The sequence below is a fragment of the Lissotriton helveticus genome, chromosome 1_1 (genome assembly GCF_964261635.1).
Source record: "Lissotriton helveticus chromosome 1_1, aLisHel1.1, whole genome shotgun sequence".
Lineage (NCBI taxonomy): Eukaryota > Metazoa > Chordata > Amphibia > Caudata > Salamandridae > Lissotriton > Lissotriton helveticus.
In genome coordinates, this window is record NC_136057.1 from 1,351,809,311 (window position 1) to 1,351,827,440 (window position 18,130).

Here is an 18,130-nt window from a genome sequence, read left to right on the forward strand (position 1 = left end):
AGAAAATTCTACGAGTTTTATTCAGGGTCCACTGGGAAGGGCCTTTCTTCTTGAAACCTGCAACTGCGACTTTCCCATTAACTTGCATTGAGTATGCAGCTCTATTTCAATTCTGTACACAGCCTCAATGGGGTTCCTGGGTGGTACTTACCGTAGGTGGTTCCTTGTGTCCCCAGGTCTTCCGAGTCTCCTGGTCCACATCCCGACTTTGGTCGCAATTCGGTATCCACTTCTTTAGTATATGTTTTGGTCTCTATGGTTATCTAAGACCACTAAAATCACCAAAAGGGTTGCCTAGATTAGTGCAAGGTGCTTCACTTAAATAAGTATGCACCATATACTAAGCCAGTCTCCTACAGTCATGGGCCGGGGTTTTTCGTGGTGTGAATGACGTGGTATCAGGGAAGCCTTTAGTTTCCCCCTGCCTTGCTGCTGGCTTGGCAAGTAGTGCAGGGGTGACACAACTCCTTGACCTTCTCAGACATCTGGGGCTAGTAAAAGTGATTGACCAGCCTTTACCATGTCTTGGTCTGCCCCAGTTGTCCAGCTAAGGGAATATTGTGGGCCAGGTTGAAGATGATCTCTCTGTACTACTGACGGACCACCAGTCTCCTGGATCACCCTAATGTGTGGTCCCTTGGCTTGCTGTACAGGAGCCCTTCCTGCCAGTATAATATAAGGGTACCACTGGTATCGCCTTATTCCTGTTTGACAGCTAACAGTCGCAGGTCTTCTAGAGTAGGGTGGGTCCTTTCTCCATTACTCAGGTCCTTCTTAAAGGGACCACCTGTGCCATGGAGTTCTAACTGCTCTGGCATGTTTCCAGGAGCAGTTTCATCTGCAGGCACCTTGCTTTTCCTCTAAGTGTTTGGCTCTGTCTGGGCCTTTGGACCTTTGGAGGCTAGGCAGCCAGCCTTCCTGACCCGCCTCTTGACTTTAGGGACCTAGTCCATAGCTTCAGGCTCCAGGATTTGCTGACTCTTCTTCAGGGCCTTCTGTGCTCTTGTAGTGGGTCCTCATCTCCACTTCTGCCCTAGCAGACGTTTCCAGGTCATTCCCCAGCAAACACTGTACAGGGATGGCAGGGGACACAGCTACCTTCTTTGGGCCAGTAACACCTCCCCACTCAAAGTCATCCACGACCGTATGGTGTGACTTTGTGACATCGTCAGCATTGACATTCTCGTGCAGCTCCTCTGGTAGGATCTGGTCTGGAGAAACCAGTTTGGTCATAACGAATGTCACACTGGCACCTGTATCCCTCAGAGCCTTCATTTGCACCCCATTGCATTTTGACCACTATTCAGTGTTCTCCCCACCCAGGGACATTAGGATGGCCTGTGTGTACCCTTTGGGATCTCTAGAGGCAATCTCCCACCCCATCCCTACACTGGGCAAAAATTAAATGATGGTCCATCCTCCCAAGAGTAACGGTAGGAAGACTGGTGAAATAGCTTTGACACAGCAAAAAGATCAGAACCCCTCTCTTCAGGGAGAGGACTTGTCAGCCCCAGAGGGAACTGAGCTCATGTAGCTTGAACCTTAAGAGGTAGAGCTCTTCGGCCCAGTGGGACCCTCCAGGGAACAACTGTACCTTGGGCAGCAGGTCTTCCCCTCCGTTGAAGGCCTGTATCAGGAAGCTGCTCCACAGGAGTAGGGAGATGTAAGTGGCTCCCACAAGGTCTATTGGGAGAAAGGACTCCTGTACACTGAGGCCAGAGACCCCAAACCTGGTCCCACTAGGAGACTGGTAGTGCCTCAGTTGTACAGGGAGTTCACTCTAGCCCATTACATCCCCCTGGCTGGACACCTAGGCCAAACCAAAACTTGAGAAAGAAATGTTTTTGATAACATCTTTTTTATTGAAAGAAATAATGAAAAACAATACAGAAAAAGAAACACAATCGCAGAAAGAGCAGTTGTCGAAATGATCAAATCACGTGAAATAAACATCGAATACATATAATCAATAGAAAAAAAGAAACGTCACTGATAATAATTCGGTCACATACAGGCGTTAACCCTTGAAGCGTTTCAGTGTCAACATCAAATGGGGAATCATCACCAAAGGGGGTGCACAAAAAACCTCTGCTTTCGTTCTAGGGGCCCCATATTTTAGTCCATTTGCCTGGGCATCCCCTGCTCTCATACAAAACTTGGGAAAGATTGGTCACCCACTTCTATGGGCCTCAGATGTCCCAAAAGGTGAAAGAGTTTGTAACCATCTGTGTTAACTGTCAAGCCAGCGGCAAGACAGGAGGACACCCAAAGGCCCCCTTAATTCCACTACCAGTGGTTGCGGGTACCCTTTGAGAGGGTAGGAGTTGATATAGTGGGTCCACTTGATCATCCCACAGCCTCGGGAAACAAGTTCATACTAGTAGTAGTGGATCATGCTACTAGGTATCCTAAAGCCATCCCCCTTAGGACTACTACAGCCCCTGTGGTAGCCAAGGTCATCATTATTATCAGACAGGGTTTCAACGTCATGTCTGCAAGTGTGGGTTTTGGAGCCAGTGGCACCAAGGGCTCTCCAGGACAAATGGAGAGGCCCTGACCCTATCCTAGAAAAGAAGAGTGAGGTCACCTACTTGGTAGACCTGGGCACTAGCAAGACAGGGTTTCAACGTCATGTCTGCAAACTTAAAACACATGTGGGATGAGTGTGGAGTGATCTACAAGTTCACAACACCTTACCACCCATAAACCAACGGCCTTGTTGAAAGAGTCAACAAGACATTCAAAGGCATGATAATTGGACTCCTTGAAAAGCACAAAAGGTGATGGAATGTTCTGTTACCGGCCTGTCTATTGCCTACAGAGAGGTGACTCAGAAGTGAGTAGGGTTCTTACCCTTTGAACTTCTGTTTGGCCATCCTGTAAGGAAACCACTCTCACTTGTGAGGAAAGGATGGGAAAAACCCCGTCATGTACTAAAACAAGATGTGGTGGACTATGTACTAGGCCTTTGTTCCAGGATGGCAGAGTACATGCAGAAAGCATCCAAGAATCTTGAGGCCCGCCAGGAGCTCCAGAAGCTGTGGTATGACAAAAAGCTGCACTGGTAGAATTCCAACCAGGGCAACATGTGTGGGTTTTGGAGCCAGTGGCACCAAGGGCTCTCCAGGACAAATGGAGAGGCCCTGACCCTATCCTAGAAAAGAAGAGTGAGGTCACCTACTTGGTAGACCTGGGCACTAGCAAGTCGCCAAAAAAGTGTGATACCTGTGAACCGCCTCAAACTCTGTTGTGATAGGACTGATGTGACCATGCTGATGGTTACTGATGAGGATCAGGAGACAGAGAGTGAACCTCTCCCTGACCTCCTCTCATACAGCTTCCAAGATGGGTCAGCGGATGGATGGGGTTGTCTATTCATACACCATCTCTGTCCAAAAGCAAGCTGATTGCAGACAGGTTCTGCAGGAGTATGCACAGCTCTTTTTCTTAACCCCTGGTCAGACTTCCTGGTGTGCCCATTATGTGGACACTGGAGACAACTTGCCTGTCAAAACCAAAATCTATCGCCAGTCTGATCAAGTTAAGGAAAGCATCAAAGCTGAGGTCAGCAAGATCCTGGAGTTGGGGGTCATAAAGCCTTCTGAGAGTCCCTTGCCATCCCAATGGTCCTAGTCCTCAAACCTCATCCACAGGGTAGAAGGAGGGAAATGAGGGTTTGTGTGGATCACAGAGCCTCAATACCGTCACCAGGACAGATGCACACCCCCTCCCCAGAGCTGATGAATTGATAGGGGCTGCCAAATTTCTCAGTACCTTTGACTTGACTGCAGGGTACTGGCAGATTGGCATGGCCCCTGAAGCAAAGTAAAAGACAGTATTCTCCACACCTGAGGGGCACTATCAATTCACTGTTATGCTCTTTGGTTTGAAAAATGCCCCCGTCATCTTCCAAAGGTTGGTGAATCAAGTCCTTGCTGGGTTGGAAGGCTTTAGTGTAGCTTATCTTTATGGTATTGTTCTGTTTAGCTCTTCCTGGCAGGATCACCTGGTCCACCTGGGGAAGGTTTTCCAGGCCCTGCAGACTGCAGGCCTATCAAGGCATCCAAATGCCAGATAGGTCAGGAAACTGTTGTATACTTGGGCCACCTTGTAGGTGGGGAGACCAAGTTCAACCACTACAGTCCAAAATCCAGACAGTTCTGGCCTGGGAAGCTCCACCACCCAGACCCAAGTCAGGGTATTCCTTGGCTTGACTGGGTACTACAGGAGGTTTGTGAAGGGGTATGGATCTATTGTGACACCCCTCGCAGCACTCACCACCAACAAGATGCCCAAGAAAGTGAACTGGCTGGAAAGTTGATGCCAAAAGGCTTTTGACACCCTAAAAGAGGCAATGTGCTCAGCACCTATTCTCAAGGATCCAGGATACTCCATACAGTTCATTGTGCAGACTGATGCATCTGAGCTAGGGATAGGAGCTGTCCTATCGCAGACCAATGATGATGGACAAGACTAACCTGTTGCTTTCATAAGCAGAAGGCTACTCCACAGGGAACAGCGTTGGAGTGCCATTGAGAAGGAGGCCTTTTGTGTGGTTTGGTCCCCGAAGAAGTTGAGACCATACCTCTTTGGTACTCACTTCCTAGTTCAAACTTACCTCAGACCTCTCAGTCAGGTGGCTAATGTAGATGAAAGGAGAAAACCCCAAACTTTTGAGGTGGTCCATCTCCCTACAGTGGAAAATAGACCTGGGACTGCTTTTGCCAATGCAGATGGCCTTTCCAGATTCTGTCACTTAGACAATGAAGACTCTCTTGGGAAAGGTTAGTCTCATCCTCTTTCGTTTATGGGAAGGGGGGGATGTGTAGGAAAATTACCCCTTTTGCATGTATACCACCCACATATTTCCTGACATCTGAGTCAACTTGACTTAGATGTGCCCTGGGGCCCTCCCATTCAAGTTCTCACGCCATTGCAGGCTGTGTGTCCTAGCGCAGAGAAAAGTGAAGAGACAACAAGGCACACATCCCTGTGTGCCATGCCTGCAACCCACTGCCTGGGGCCTAGGTTAGTCACCCCTCTAGCAGGGTGCACTAGCCCACAGGTGAAGGTACAGTGGAATGAGCCCTGTATCCCTATGAGCCCTGTATCCCTACAGTGTATAAGTCCCTTCGTAGACATTGTAAGTGCAGTATAGACATAAAGAGTATATGGTCTGGGAGTTGGTCTTTTCGAGCTCCATAATGGCTTTACTAAAACCTGGAAAGTTTGGTAGCAAACGTCTCAGCACAATAAACCCACACTGATTCCATTGTGGGATTTAATGTAAAATGCACTCAGAGAACATCTTAGAAATGCCCCCTGAAAAACAACCAGCCCTGCTGTGGTTCCTGAATGTCTGCCTGCCATTTGCCACCACCAGACATGTTTCTGGACCCCTGGGTAGAGGGCCTGTGCTCTCTGAGCCCAGAAACTAAGCTCATCCTGGGCAGAGGTGTTACGCCTCCTACCCTAGGGTGGGCTGGGGCCCGAAGGGGAAGCTGCCACCTTTGTAAGCTGTCCCTGCCTTTTGCTGCCCCCAGCAACTGGCTCCCACTGGTTCCGACCCCCACTTTGGGCAGGAGAATTAGTGGGAAAACCAAGTTAGGAGAGGTTTGCCCACCTTTGCCAACCCCCACTCCTCAGGTGCGAGAGGCGCGGTGAAGCACACATCTCAGTCCCCTGCATCTTGAAGATGAGGGGACCCAGCCAATTATGGAGAGGCATATGTCCCCCTCCCACTGGAGGATGGCATAATAGGGGGTGTACCCACCCCAAGGAAGGGACCAATTGTTCCCGACCTGCATACCCATTTAACACTCCTAAATGTAGTATTCAGGGGCAAACCTGAACCTTGCCTCCTCAGATTCAAGGAAGAAAGATGGACTACAGAGCTTTGCTGACCAAGGAAGAAGAGGACACCAACTGACATGCCTACAGCAGAAACCCTGGCATTTCCAGCAACCCCTCTGAGCCCAGAGGACCTGCCCGATTTTGCACCACTTGCACCTGACACCCACGGCCCGAGTTCGAATGGCCCAACACCACGAGGAGGTCTCCCCAGCGATCCTGACCCGGGATCTGTTGATACCCAACCTCCCTCAAGGTTCAAGCCGACGCCTCAGCCCAAAGGTTCCCCCCGACCACGGCTGGGGCTGATAAAAAGACCTGACGCCAAAAGACGCCCCACGGCCTTGGGTGGCCCAATGGACGGTGTCCAGGCGTCTCCCAAGAACCCAACTTATCTCTTCAGAGTGTGGTCGCCTTCATGAAGCCTCCCCTACCGAGTCTGCAGCGCCTTTTCCGAACTGGAGATCTCCCTTGATATCCACAGGGCTCCTGTCGTTCACTTGGCACTTTGCACCCGGCCGCCTCTGTGCAGCTGGTGGTGAACCTCCTTTGCTGATTGTTAACCCATTCAGTGCTGATCCTAACCCCAGAAGCTTGGCTTCCACACCCCAGTGGCCTGCTCGTAAGCTGCCCCTGACCAAAGGCCCCCTTAGCCCCATCTGCTAACATTTGGCCACTGCACCCAGCCGCCCCAGTGCTGCTGGTAGCGCAAATTGGGTGCCTAACTGAACCTTGGGGAGCTCTGTTCCTAACCCCCAAAACTCATACTTGTAAAATGTTCACTTTCTTGTAAATCGTTAACACTCTTTTTTCCCATAGGAATCAATGTTACGAGTTTTCTGTTCCAAAAAGTGTCCGTGTTGACCTGATAATCCTAACTGCTTGCCCACACTTCCACAAAGAGAGCTGTTTTTAGTGATTATCTAATTTAGCCTCTGCTATACCGCTGGTGAATCTGGCCTTTGTGCACACTATACTTACATTGGTATAGTATATACAGAGCCAGCTTCCTACACCGTGATGTCTTTTCAGGCGCACACAACGACAGACGCGGAGCCAACTGACGCCTCCTACCAACGTGCAGGGGTAGTGCTGATGAAAAATCTCTGAATCCAGTCTGACGCCTAGGGTAAATTCAAAAGGTAAGGAACCTACAACAATGCCTTTACCTGATATATTGTTACAGAAGGTAAGTGACTAATTTGTTCTGAGTAAATTGGCACTGCCAAGTGTGCTGAAGAAGTAAGCGTGTCATGTCATAGCCATTGCTCAGTGGTCTTCCTGTTCCTAAATCTATTTTATGGTCTCTTTTTTTGCTAATCCCAATTTATATGCAGTCTCATACAGCTGAGAACAGGCAACATCGCTGTCAAATGTCAGAAAGCTATTGTTTCTAGTAGTAGTAACTTTCACTTATGTACAGTTTCCATTGGTACCTTGCAAAATTTTGAAATGAGCATGTTGAATTTGCTACATTTTTTAACTGCATTTTCAGGCAAGGAGCTTATTTTGCTCATTCCAATAATTATTGTATGCTTAAACCCTTCATCCACATGACCCACATTCCTGCCCATCCACTTGTCCTTGTCTATTAGATGCTTCCCTTTTGGCATTAGAAGAGCAACATATGTCAGTGAGACTGACTGATAGTGTGGAGTAAGGTCTGCTGGAGGAGGGGAGTCTGCTCAGCATAGGCATTCTTTTTTATTCTAAAAACAGTTGTCTAGTAAAGTCCAGAGATATCAGATAGTAGACGCCCTATAAGTATGACGAAGATTAGTTGCCACAGAAAGGAATGTCTCTTTTTTTGTAACAAAATGGAATGATGTATGCATTTGAATTTATTCATAGTAGACTATGATTGTCAATGATACGGTATGCTCGAGCTCAAAGATATGTAATTTGGATTAGATTCCTGTAAAGAGTTCTTGGTGCATAACGTCTAATGAGAAACACCAGAGAAACCCTTTTAACGCATTCTCTTGCTCCTAATTTGCATAGTTGTTTAAGTAACTAAGAGATGCTTGAATTTGCCTCACCACATTGCACATGTGCTTTGAATTGTCTCTCACATGCATTCATTTCTTCTGAATGTTTCTCTGCAGGAATTGAATCAGTTGTCAGGAGCCTGAAAGAAGTCCCAGGGCTGAACAATGTTGAGCTACATAAGCAAGGGCTGCTGCTTCTTACTGAGATCCTAAGGAGGTAAAATGGCCCCCAGACCTGTCTCCTTCTCTCTTATTTACTCACTCCTAGTAATAAAGAAAATGAAGTCAATAATAGGTTGATGAAAGACCAAGTTATTCAACAAAAAATATGAGTTCAAGTGTCCACCCTCCATTCCCTTCTTAGCAACCTATTGCCACCTTTACTTGCTCATCTTTCTTACAGTATCCTGGCAACTGCTGTGAGTCAAATCAGCATCAGCTCACCTTAAACATATGTCCAAAAGTGTAGGCATCAATACCCTATTAACACACATTCTAGACACTACTGCTGCTGAGGATTGTCCTTACCACATCTCTCTCATGATTCTCCCCAAACCTGAAGAAAGTAGTGTATACAAAACTTGCGGGTGTATTGGGTTAATAGACGCTCATATAGTAATAAACATTAATATATCTTCTTACAACAATCTCCTGGTGCATCCAAGTGTTTGGGAAGAGAACACCCCACTTCCCTGATTTCAACCACAGTTGAAAACTAAACAATACAGTGATCTTGGAGCACACAGATAAATGTCCAGTCAGAATTGTAACAAGCTGTGAGATGCGCAGAGCCAGGATTCATATCAAAGTAATCAGTGGGGCTTCTTGTAATTCAGATCTTTTTTATTCTCAAAAGAATCCAATCCTTGTGCCAACGCGTTTCGCCGTGGTTACGTAAACCTGCGGCTTTGTCAAGGCTGGGAATAATATAGAAAATTGCATTTGTAATATACATTCAATCTCTTGGATCTGGTTGTAAGCACCCACAACGTAAACCAAACCTGTGCAAAGGAGACTGATAAAAATTGGTGCATTTACGCATTTTGGGCCGTCATTATCTAAATTTACATGCAAACAAAATACAAAGTTGTAAACTTCAGAGTTGAAATGCTATGAGACCTGGCTCTGCGCATCTCACAGCTTGTTACAATTCTGAATGGACATTTATCTGTATGCTCTAAGATCACTGTACTGAAGAAAGTAGTGGTTTATTAAACAAAATAGTACTCAGAAGTCAATTAAACCCTGGATCCCTGAAACACTCCCAGTCCATATTTTGCACAAAATATGGCACAGAAGCTATCCTTTACTCATCCTGGATTGGCATCCTTTCCCTAGCAAATTAAAACTAAATAACATGTTTCATTCTAACTTTTGACACAGTATCCAACAGGGCATCGACCATCTTTAAGCTACCAGACACACCCACTGATTAATTTTTGACTGGTATGTCGTTTATCTACCTGAGCAAGAAGTAACTGAAGAAGTAACTTGTCAAATTGTGCCGTTTCTTCTCCTCTCCCAGTCTGTCACAAACCTGTTGAATCTCGTGGAAACACCTGTTTCCACTGTAAATCAACATTTCTCTTGTTCGTGGGCTTTTGAAGAGATCTCAATCTCTGTTTTCAGTCCTGCATAGGCATCACTCACATCCAGTGCAAAAGGTCAGAGGCCCACGATGTTTCCTCACTCCAAACGTCTGGTCCTCCTAAAGAAATGAATGGGACAAATGGCCCCAAACTTTTCTGTGATTTAAAATTTGTTAGGCATAGAGTAACAACAACGTATACACTTAGGGCTAGATGTAGGTAATTCATATTTACCGACTCTTAAATACCGAATTTTACCGATTCGGTATTTAAGAGTCGGTAAATATGAAGGGGGGAGATGTAGGTATTACAGATTCTGTAAATACCGAATCGTTAAGATTCGGTATTTACCGAATCTGTAAATACCGAATCGGTATTGCCCATTGATTCCTATGGGCCTTGAAGCCCATAGGAATCAATGGGCAATACCGATTCTGTAATTACAGAATCGGTAAATACCGATTTTAGCAAGGGTGCAGGGGGTGTCACTTTGACACCCTCTAGCACCCCAAAGACGGGCATGTGTGCCATGTGGCACACAGACATGCCCTCAGGGCATGTCTGTCTGTCACATGGCTAGGTGTGCTTTCCCACATGTGCATGCACACCTGGAATCGGTATTTTACCACCCAATTGGATTGGGTGGTAAAATACCGATTCTGTAAGGCCTTAGGGACTCTGAAGAGTCCCACCTACATCTGGCCGTTACCGATTCGGTAGAATCTGTAAAATCTGACCCCCTACATCTCAAGATGCCAAATACCGGTCGGAAACGGCCGAATTCGTCCGTTTCTGACCGGTATTTGCCACCGGTATTTGCCACCTACATCGGGCCCTTAGTCATGAGACTAAAACATCAGTGGTCAGCTATTCCAATATGCATCTCTAACACGGTTAAACATGAGGTCTTAAGAAGTAAAGAATGGGGTGCATAGCATGTATGTCAGACAACAAAGATATTGGTTGATATTGCCCTGGAAATCCTGACAGTAAATCTACTGTTAGAAGATAATCTGCTAATTTTGTTTCTCTTCAAAATTCTTATCCTAGTTCGTTTAGGGCTAGATTACATTCAAAAGAACCCATGCATTTAATCAATTACTCATGCTTTAAGCCAGTTGTAAAACTCCAATTGTAGTTTGGGAATACTGAAAAGTAGTGAACATGAAAGGAAAATGGCGGATTGAGTCCGCTCTAGAGGATGACTCCCGAGTCCCGCTGATACCGCGGCCCCCGGTGCCCCGCCGCTACCGCATGGTCACCTTTCAAGCATTTTGAAGGGGGCTTAAATGTTCTACAAACCTCGCTGTAGAGCACGGAGCATCTTTTTTCGGCATCGGACTGTGATGGCAATGGCGGCTTCGGCGCGGGCTCTTTGAAAAACAAAATCCTGTGGCCCAGATATGGCGGTTGGGCTTAGTGGCCGCCCGTAACTGTATCCATGTGAGTAGAACAGCACTGTGGCATCACGGTGTGCTGCGCTTCTTTTCTTCTGTTTCCGCACCAGGGGATTTAAGCAGGGTTGGCGACTTCAAGTGGATGCCAGCGATACTTCACAGCGAACAGATGGACGGGAGACCCAGCAGAAATACGTTTTGCTCCGGCCGTGGGGACTGTCGGTGTTGGAGGCAGTACTAGGGATCTTGATGCAGCTAGAAGCGCGGATGCCTGCTCGCAGCTGGGAAGACTGATCCTACGTCTGCTGCGCTCAGGCAGGACCGGTGGGTTGCTCCGGTCGTGCGGATCTGAGACCTCCATCCCGGGGCTTGCTATGGCCGATGCCCTGATATCTGCAGTTCAAGAAAGCCTGGGGGAAAAAGATGACCCCCTGGTCGACTCTGCTATGAATATGGACACAGTATTACTAGATCTTGGGCAGCAGGGGAGTGGTCCCCTTGCAGTACATTCTAATAGTACTGACATTTATTCAGATATTGGGAGAGAGGGAGAAAGAGAGAGCCATTTAGTACAAACTCAGAATCAGCTGACTGTAACTCTTCTGTACCATTTGTCCTCCAGCCTGGTTTGCCAATACAAGAACAGCCTCATCTACAACTGTGTGCTAACAGTTTGAGCACCAGTATGCCTGTTGAGGCGGACCCTGAAATCAATACTACTTCGGGCTATCGTGTTCACCTAGTGACAATCTTGGGCTAGAGCTACCTTCTGGCTCTGTGTTCACCCAAGTTTTCAAATCTCCTTTGGATTCTCCGGTTGGTGCCCAGCTGGAGTTTGCAGCTCATCCATTGAATACCATTGGTGAGGATGACGAGATCAACGACCTCTTAACATCAAATACAATAAAAATCCATGCCCTTGAGGGGGAAAGAGGGTTAAAAGCCAGAGGCCCCAAAAACTCCAGCGGGGGCAAGGGCGGTAAAGGCTGTGGTGGCACTAAACTCCCACTTACCACTACAGTAAGGCGACTCAAAGACTCTGCCTCAAGCGGCACCAAGGCTGGCTCTGGCATTCGTCCTCTGCGCAAATAGATGGCATCAAAGGGTGAGGTTAAAGCCATCATTTCACAACTTTCTAATCCTGGGAACATGGAGGCTGTTGTTTCTACTGCACCTGTGGCATCCGCGGGAGCTGAGGGGGGAGGCTCACTCACGCCCTCTCACCCCGGTACAAATACTATGGGCGAGATAACAGCCCAATTGGTCAGCTCTCAAGAGGGTCTGGGCAGAGATCCTGAGGCACTGGGTTCTGCATTGCCCTTCTAATATCAATGGAGTATACTGACCCTATGGAAGGGCCGCCCACTGGCGTCTTGCAATCTCTCGAACACGATGAGTCCTCCTTATCCACAATTCTGCAGGCACTAACTATTCAGTGAGCCGATGCTCGAATGTCTGACAAAATATCGATAACACAAATATCGATATACAAAAATATCGGAACAAAAATATTTAAGTCAAAAATATAGGAATCCTATCCCTAACAAGGTAAGTACAAATATATCGAAAAAAAAATATAGAATGACAAAAATATCGTTTTTTGTAAAATATCGTTTTTTTTTATTAAATAAAAATCTAATATTAACAAAATAATACTTATAAATGTAATAAACATATTTAAAAATGTACTATAATATTTAAAATTAATACATAATGTAATACAAATTAATATTAATAAATATATAATACATAATATATTTTTCATTAATATTAACTCTAAATTAATTATTTTCATAACTTATAAAAAAATAAAAACATAATAAATTACTAATACATTTATATACATAAAATAATCACATAAATAACAATTAATAACAACATAATACTAATAAAAAAGCTAAATACATTTTAGATAGTGTATGAGTAAAAATTACTATTCCCACTCCAGAGAGTGCAACAGTAGGGAAAGTGTTGGATAGCGTAGGGGTAACAATTACTATTCCAACTCCAGAGAGTGCAACAGTAGGGAAAGTGTTGGATAGCGTAGGGGTAACAATTACTATTCCAACTCCAGAGAGTGCAACAGTAGGGAAAGTGTTGGATAGCGTAGGATTAAAAATTACTATTCCAACTCCAGAGAGTGCAACAGTAGGGAAAGTGTTGGATAGCGTAGGGGTAACAATTACTATTCCAACTCCAGAGAGTGCAACAGTAGGGAAAGTGTTGGATAGCGTAGGGGTAACAAATACTATTCCAACTCCAGAGAGTGCAACAGTAGGGAAAGTGTTGGATCGCGTAGGGGTAAGAATTACTATTCCAACTCCAGAGAGTGCAACAGTAGGGAAAGTATTGGATAGCGTAGGGGTAACAATTACTATTCCAACTCCAGAGAGTGCAACAGTAGGGAAAGTGTTGGATAGAGTAGGGGTAACAATTACTATTCCAACTCCAGAGAGTGCAACAGTCGGGAAAGTGTTGGATAGCGTAGGATTAAAAATTACAATCCCAACTCCAGAGAGTGCTACAGTAGGGAAAGTGTTGGATAGCGTAGGGGTAACAATTACTATTCCAACTCCAGAGAGTGCAACAGTAGGGAAAGTGTTGGATAGCGTAGGGGTAAAAATTACTATTCCAACTCCAGAGACTGCAACAGTAGGGAAAGTGTTGGATAGCGTAGGGGTTGAAATAACATACTTATAAAAAATAATTCATTATTACTTAATTACATTAAAATGAGTTCCCACCATATTCCCCTATAAACACACAACCCACAACAGAACACATTTATCAATTAATGAATTATTTAAAATTAATTACCAATTAATTTGAATTATTTACCAATTAATAACAATTAATGTATGCTTCCTACTAATTAATCATTAATTCTACATAATTAAATTACTTCCCACCCTATTCCCCTATAAACCCATAACCCGCTACAGAACATATTTATCAATTAATCAATTAATTAAAATTAATTAAAAAGCATTCTCAATTAATTAATCAATAATTCCTACTAATTAATAATTAATTTAACATAATTAAATTACTTCCCACCCTATTCCCCTATAAACCCATAACCCGCTACAGAACATATTTATCAATTAATCAATTAATTAAAATTAATTAAAAAGAATTCTCAATTAATTAATTAATAATTCCTACGAATTAATAATTAATTTAACATAATTAAATTACTTCCCACCCTATTCCCCTATAAACCCGTAACCCGCTACAGAACATATTTATCAATTATTCAATTAATTATAATTATTTAAAAATTATTCTCAATTAATTAATTTATAATTCCTACTAATTAATAATTAATTTAACATAATTAAATTACTTCCCACCCTATTCCCCTATAAACCCATAACCCGCTACAGAACATATTTATCAATTATGCAATTAATTATAATTATTTAAAAATTGTTCTCAATTAATTAATTTATAATACCTACTAATTAATAATTAATTTAACATAATTAAATTACTTCCCACCCTATTCCCCTATAAACCCACAACCCGCTACAGTACTAAAAGACAACATTTAATTAAATTACATTAAAAATAAATTATTAAACATAATAAATACAATATAATATACACAAAATGTATTTAAAAATCGATATTAGTAACATCGAAATTATTTACTTCGATATTACTGACATCGATATTTAAAACTTCGATATTACTAATATCGATATTAAGAGTGTCGATATTACTTACCTTCTATATTATGTCCCTTCGATATTTAAACTTCGATATAATTGTATATCGAAATTTAAAACTCGATATTTTGTCTGTGTACCCCGATGCTCAGGAATACTATCTTTAAGCTAAAGATGTGAGCTGGGAGATGAAACAGGCATTGACGGTTGTCACCATCAAGGCTATTTCACTGTCCTCAGTTGTCACAGATCTGCAAGAAAGGGTCGCAGCAGTCGAAGAAGTGAACACCTTTACCAAAGTTGAGGATCATGAAAATTGCCAACGGCGGCATAACCTGCGGGTGTTTGGCATACTGGAAGGGAGAGCAGGCTCCGATCCACGGGCATACATAGTTACACTATTTCAGTAAGCTTTCCAAGATCTGATAGACTGGGATATGGACTCGCAGGTTCAACGGGAGCATTGATTATCTCTTTCAGCCCCACAAGGAAATCAAGCTAGGTCATCTCTCCCATGCCCAATTCTGACATTCCTGGGCAACTTCTTGCTACATCAAGCAATTTATGTCAAAGCACGTCCTTCCACTCCAGTTAAATTAGATACGATCACTATGTTTGTGTGGTCAGATCTGTGTAAAATTGCAATGGAAAAGCAGTGGAAATTCCGTCAGTTAATTGATCCCTTTAAGACAGTTTGCTCGCAAGTCTTTTTGCAGGAGCCAGCCTGCCTGAAGGTCATAAGAAACTGACACTCACATTTTTTCAATACTGAGCATGATGCTCAACAGGCACTTTCAAAATGGCAGTCTGAATCTAGTATAGAATGAGCAGATAGCAAAGTGAGCACTTCATTGCTCTTCCTTTTCTTCTTTCTCTCTTTTTTCTCAATGATCTTTTTTAAATATCTACCAAACATCTTCCTCGCCTTTATATGCTTGAGGGCGGGGTGGATGCCCTCCTTAAGCTGTCAGTCAGCGACAGCAAGGAAAGGGATGATTCCTTTCTGTAGGTACTGTGGGGAGGGTCTTGTAGGGGTTGGTAGGGGGGCTGGTATGTCAGATAGTGACCTATTACCAGGTTGTCTGAGGGTTGGGGTGTGGAGGGGTGGCCGATGGAGGGGGTTGAATAGCCAATGAATAGTTAGAAATGTAGACCAGAACACAAGACGCTAGAGCAGTGGTTCCCAAACTGTGCGCCGCGGTACCCCGGTGCGCCGTAATGAGGTGCCAGGGGCGCCGCGCGCACGATGAGAAAAATTGCATGCTAGCCAGTAATGTGCAGGGAGGGAGTGGGTATCAGAGGCTCAACTAGAGCCAAATTTCGGGGGGAGGGCTGAAGCTTTATGCAATAGGCTGAGTGGAGCTGCGGGGTCTTAGAAGGGGTGAAACAAAAAGGAAGCCTCATTCACATGCAAACGTTCTTTTAAAGACCGGTGAAGTGCTCGGGGTGGCTGTTTGTGTCCTCGGGAAGCTGTCTCAGCCCGGGCTGACACACACAGACGAGAGGGGCGGGTGGGGGGAGGTGGGGGGTGGAGGGGGCTGAAGCTCTTGGAGTACAATCGATGTTGCACTGGTGGGTATGTGTTGTGATAGCCCACCAGCTCGTTTTGGGACAGTGGGGTCACTGGGTCACACTGTGACTGACTGTGTGTGGTGCCCCTGTCTCAAATTACTTTCCGTGCCAACAGCATCATCAAAGTCAGCAGACCCTCTGTGATAGTCTGTGAGTCATGGTGTGATCTGTGCCACTGACTGCATAAATAAGACTGCTATTTGTGACATAAGAAATAAACCATTAACCCAGAGAGGTTTGCGCGCAGCTTATTAGTGTTTGAGTGGAGTTCACTTTTTAAATATTACAGTTTTGTTCACAATGCGCTGTACTTGTTTGTCTTAAGTGTTATTTACTCGGTCCTATGCCTATTTCCCTAGTCTTCATTGCTTGATATTGTGCGAGAGAAAGTGTCACACATAGTCACTAAAATGTCACTCATAATTAAACTGAAATTATGAACATGTCACACATAGAAATCTGAAACCTTGGCAGCTATGGTCGAGCGTTGTGTTGGTCAGGCAATTGCTGCTCAAATCTGCGTGCAGTGTGAAAGGTTCTAATTTTGGAGAGAGAGAAGACTAGGTGACAGTATGAGTGGGTAATGGTGGCACTTGTGATTTATAGCTGTACAAAGCTGCAAGTGTGACTGTGAGGCAGAAAGTGCGTTGATATTTATTTGGCTGAGAGGTGCCGTTGTGTTCTTGAATTTCAAGAGCAGAAAGAAATGTATGCGAATGGCTGGATTACGAGTTTGGGGTCAATCTGAGTGTACATTGCGAGGTTTAGAGGCAGAAGGCTGACTACTCTAGGCTGCAGGGGTCAGGCTTTAGATGGGTGCAGGGGCCTGCCTGCGGGTTCCACAGTGGCCAGGGGCCCGGCTGCTGGTTCCACAGTGCCCAGGGGCCAGGCTGGGCGCGCTGAGCTGCTGGAGTTAGAAGCCTGCAGGGGTCACACTGAAGTGCTACAGCCTGCAGGAATTTTTTTTTTTTTTTAATATATTTTTATTAATTATAACACAAGAGTAGAAATGTACATTTCGGGTATCATTGGTATAACATATTACAGTGGCGAACGGGCAGATGAAATAAAGAAATACAATCCAATTGTAGGCCTCTGGAAAGCATCAATACCAGCCGAAGCTGGGTCAAAACAATACAAGACAAATAATCATAAGCAAACATTATCAGAATCTGCCCACCAAGGATACAGGATATAAAATTAGACACTCGACACCCGAATATGCATAACAACAGGCTCAGGAGAATATGCCACATCTCTTGTGGAGAGGGGAAAAGGGAAAAGATAGGTCATAGAACAAAAGAAAGGAAAAAAAAAAAAAAAACCACAACCCCCCACCCTGCACCCCTGCGGATGGCTACGACCTAACCCCACTAGCAGTGTGCCTGTCGCCCCCTAAACTACACCCCAAGGAAGGGAAAAGACGGAGGAGGAATATCTTACGACCCAATGCGGGCTCCCGGACTCCCCTCCCCCCCGCCGCGAACAGATGTTCCCCACCATGGTACTAAGAGAGGTAAAGCAGACTTATAAGCAAACTGATGGAGAAATCACCAGGAGAGAAAATACCATCCCGCCCAGCCCCAGACATAACAGAGGCAGCAAATCCCATTGTCGAACACAGTCAGTACACCAAAGCCAAAAAAGAAGAATCCCATATGGCCCTCACTCCCACCGATACCACCCAGCAGTGTCAAAGGAAGTCTCTGTACAGAATTAAAACAGTCAAGTTCAACCCTGGCCTCTACGATCCATCACACAAACCCTCTCCAATAGGACCAGCACAATAGCAAAGGAGTCAGAACGTTGTAGAAAGGGGAGAAGATCTATATAGCATGAAAGGGTCAGAAGAGTCAATTCTCGAAGTCTATCAGGGATACGAAAGTCAATCCAATGAATATCGATGGAGGTCCCCAGAAACGAAGAAAGAAAAAAGTCCTGTGAGGGCGATGACTTTGCCGAGTTTGCTGGCTGGTTAGGGGCTCCAGTCGCGGGCCGCTGTAGTTGCGCAGATATAATAGGCGTCAGATTAGAACGATGCTCGGGGTTCTCCTCCCGGATAA

The 18,130-nt window shown here is 44.8% G+C and overlaps 1 protein-coding gene across 2 annotated transcripts in view; it reads left to right on the forward strand.

Moving 5' to 3' along the window:
• Positions 1-18,130, forward strand: part of MEI1 (meiotic double-stranded break formation protein 1) — a 3,250,839-nt gene that overhangs the window by 916,738 nt on the left and 2,315,971 nt on the right. For both annotated transcript variants that reach the window (XM_078683295.1, XM_078683306.1), the window contains exon 10: positions 7,956-8,055. In XM_078683295.1, coding sequence (XP_078539421.1) covers positions 7,956-8,055 — 100 coding nt within the window. The remainder of the gene's footprint in view (positions 1-7,955; positions 8,056-18,130) is intronic.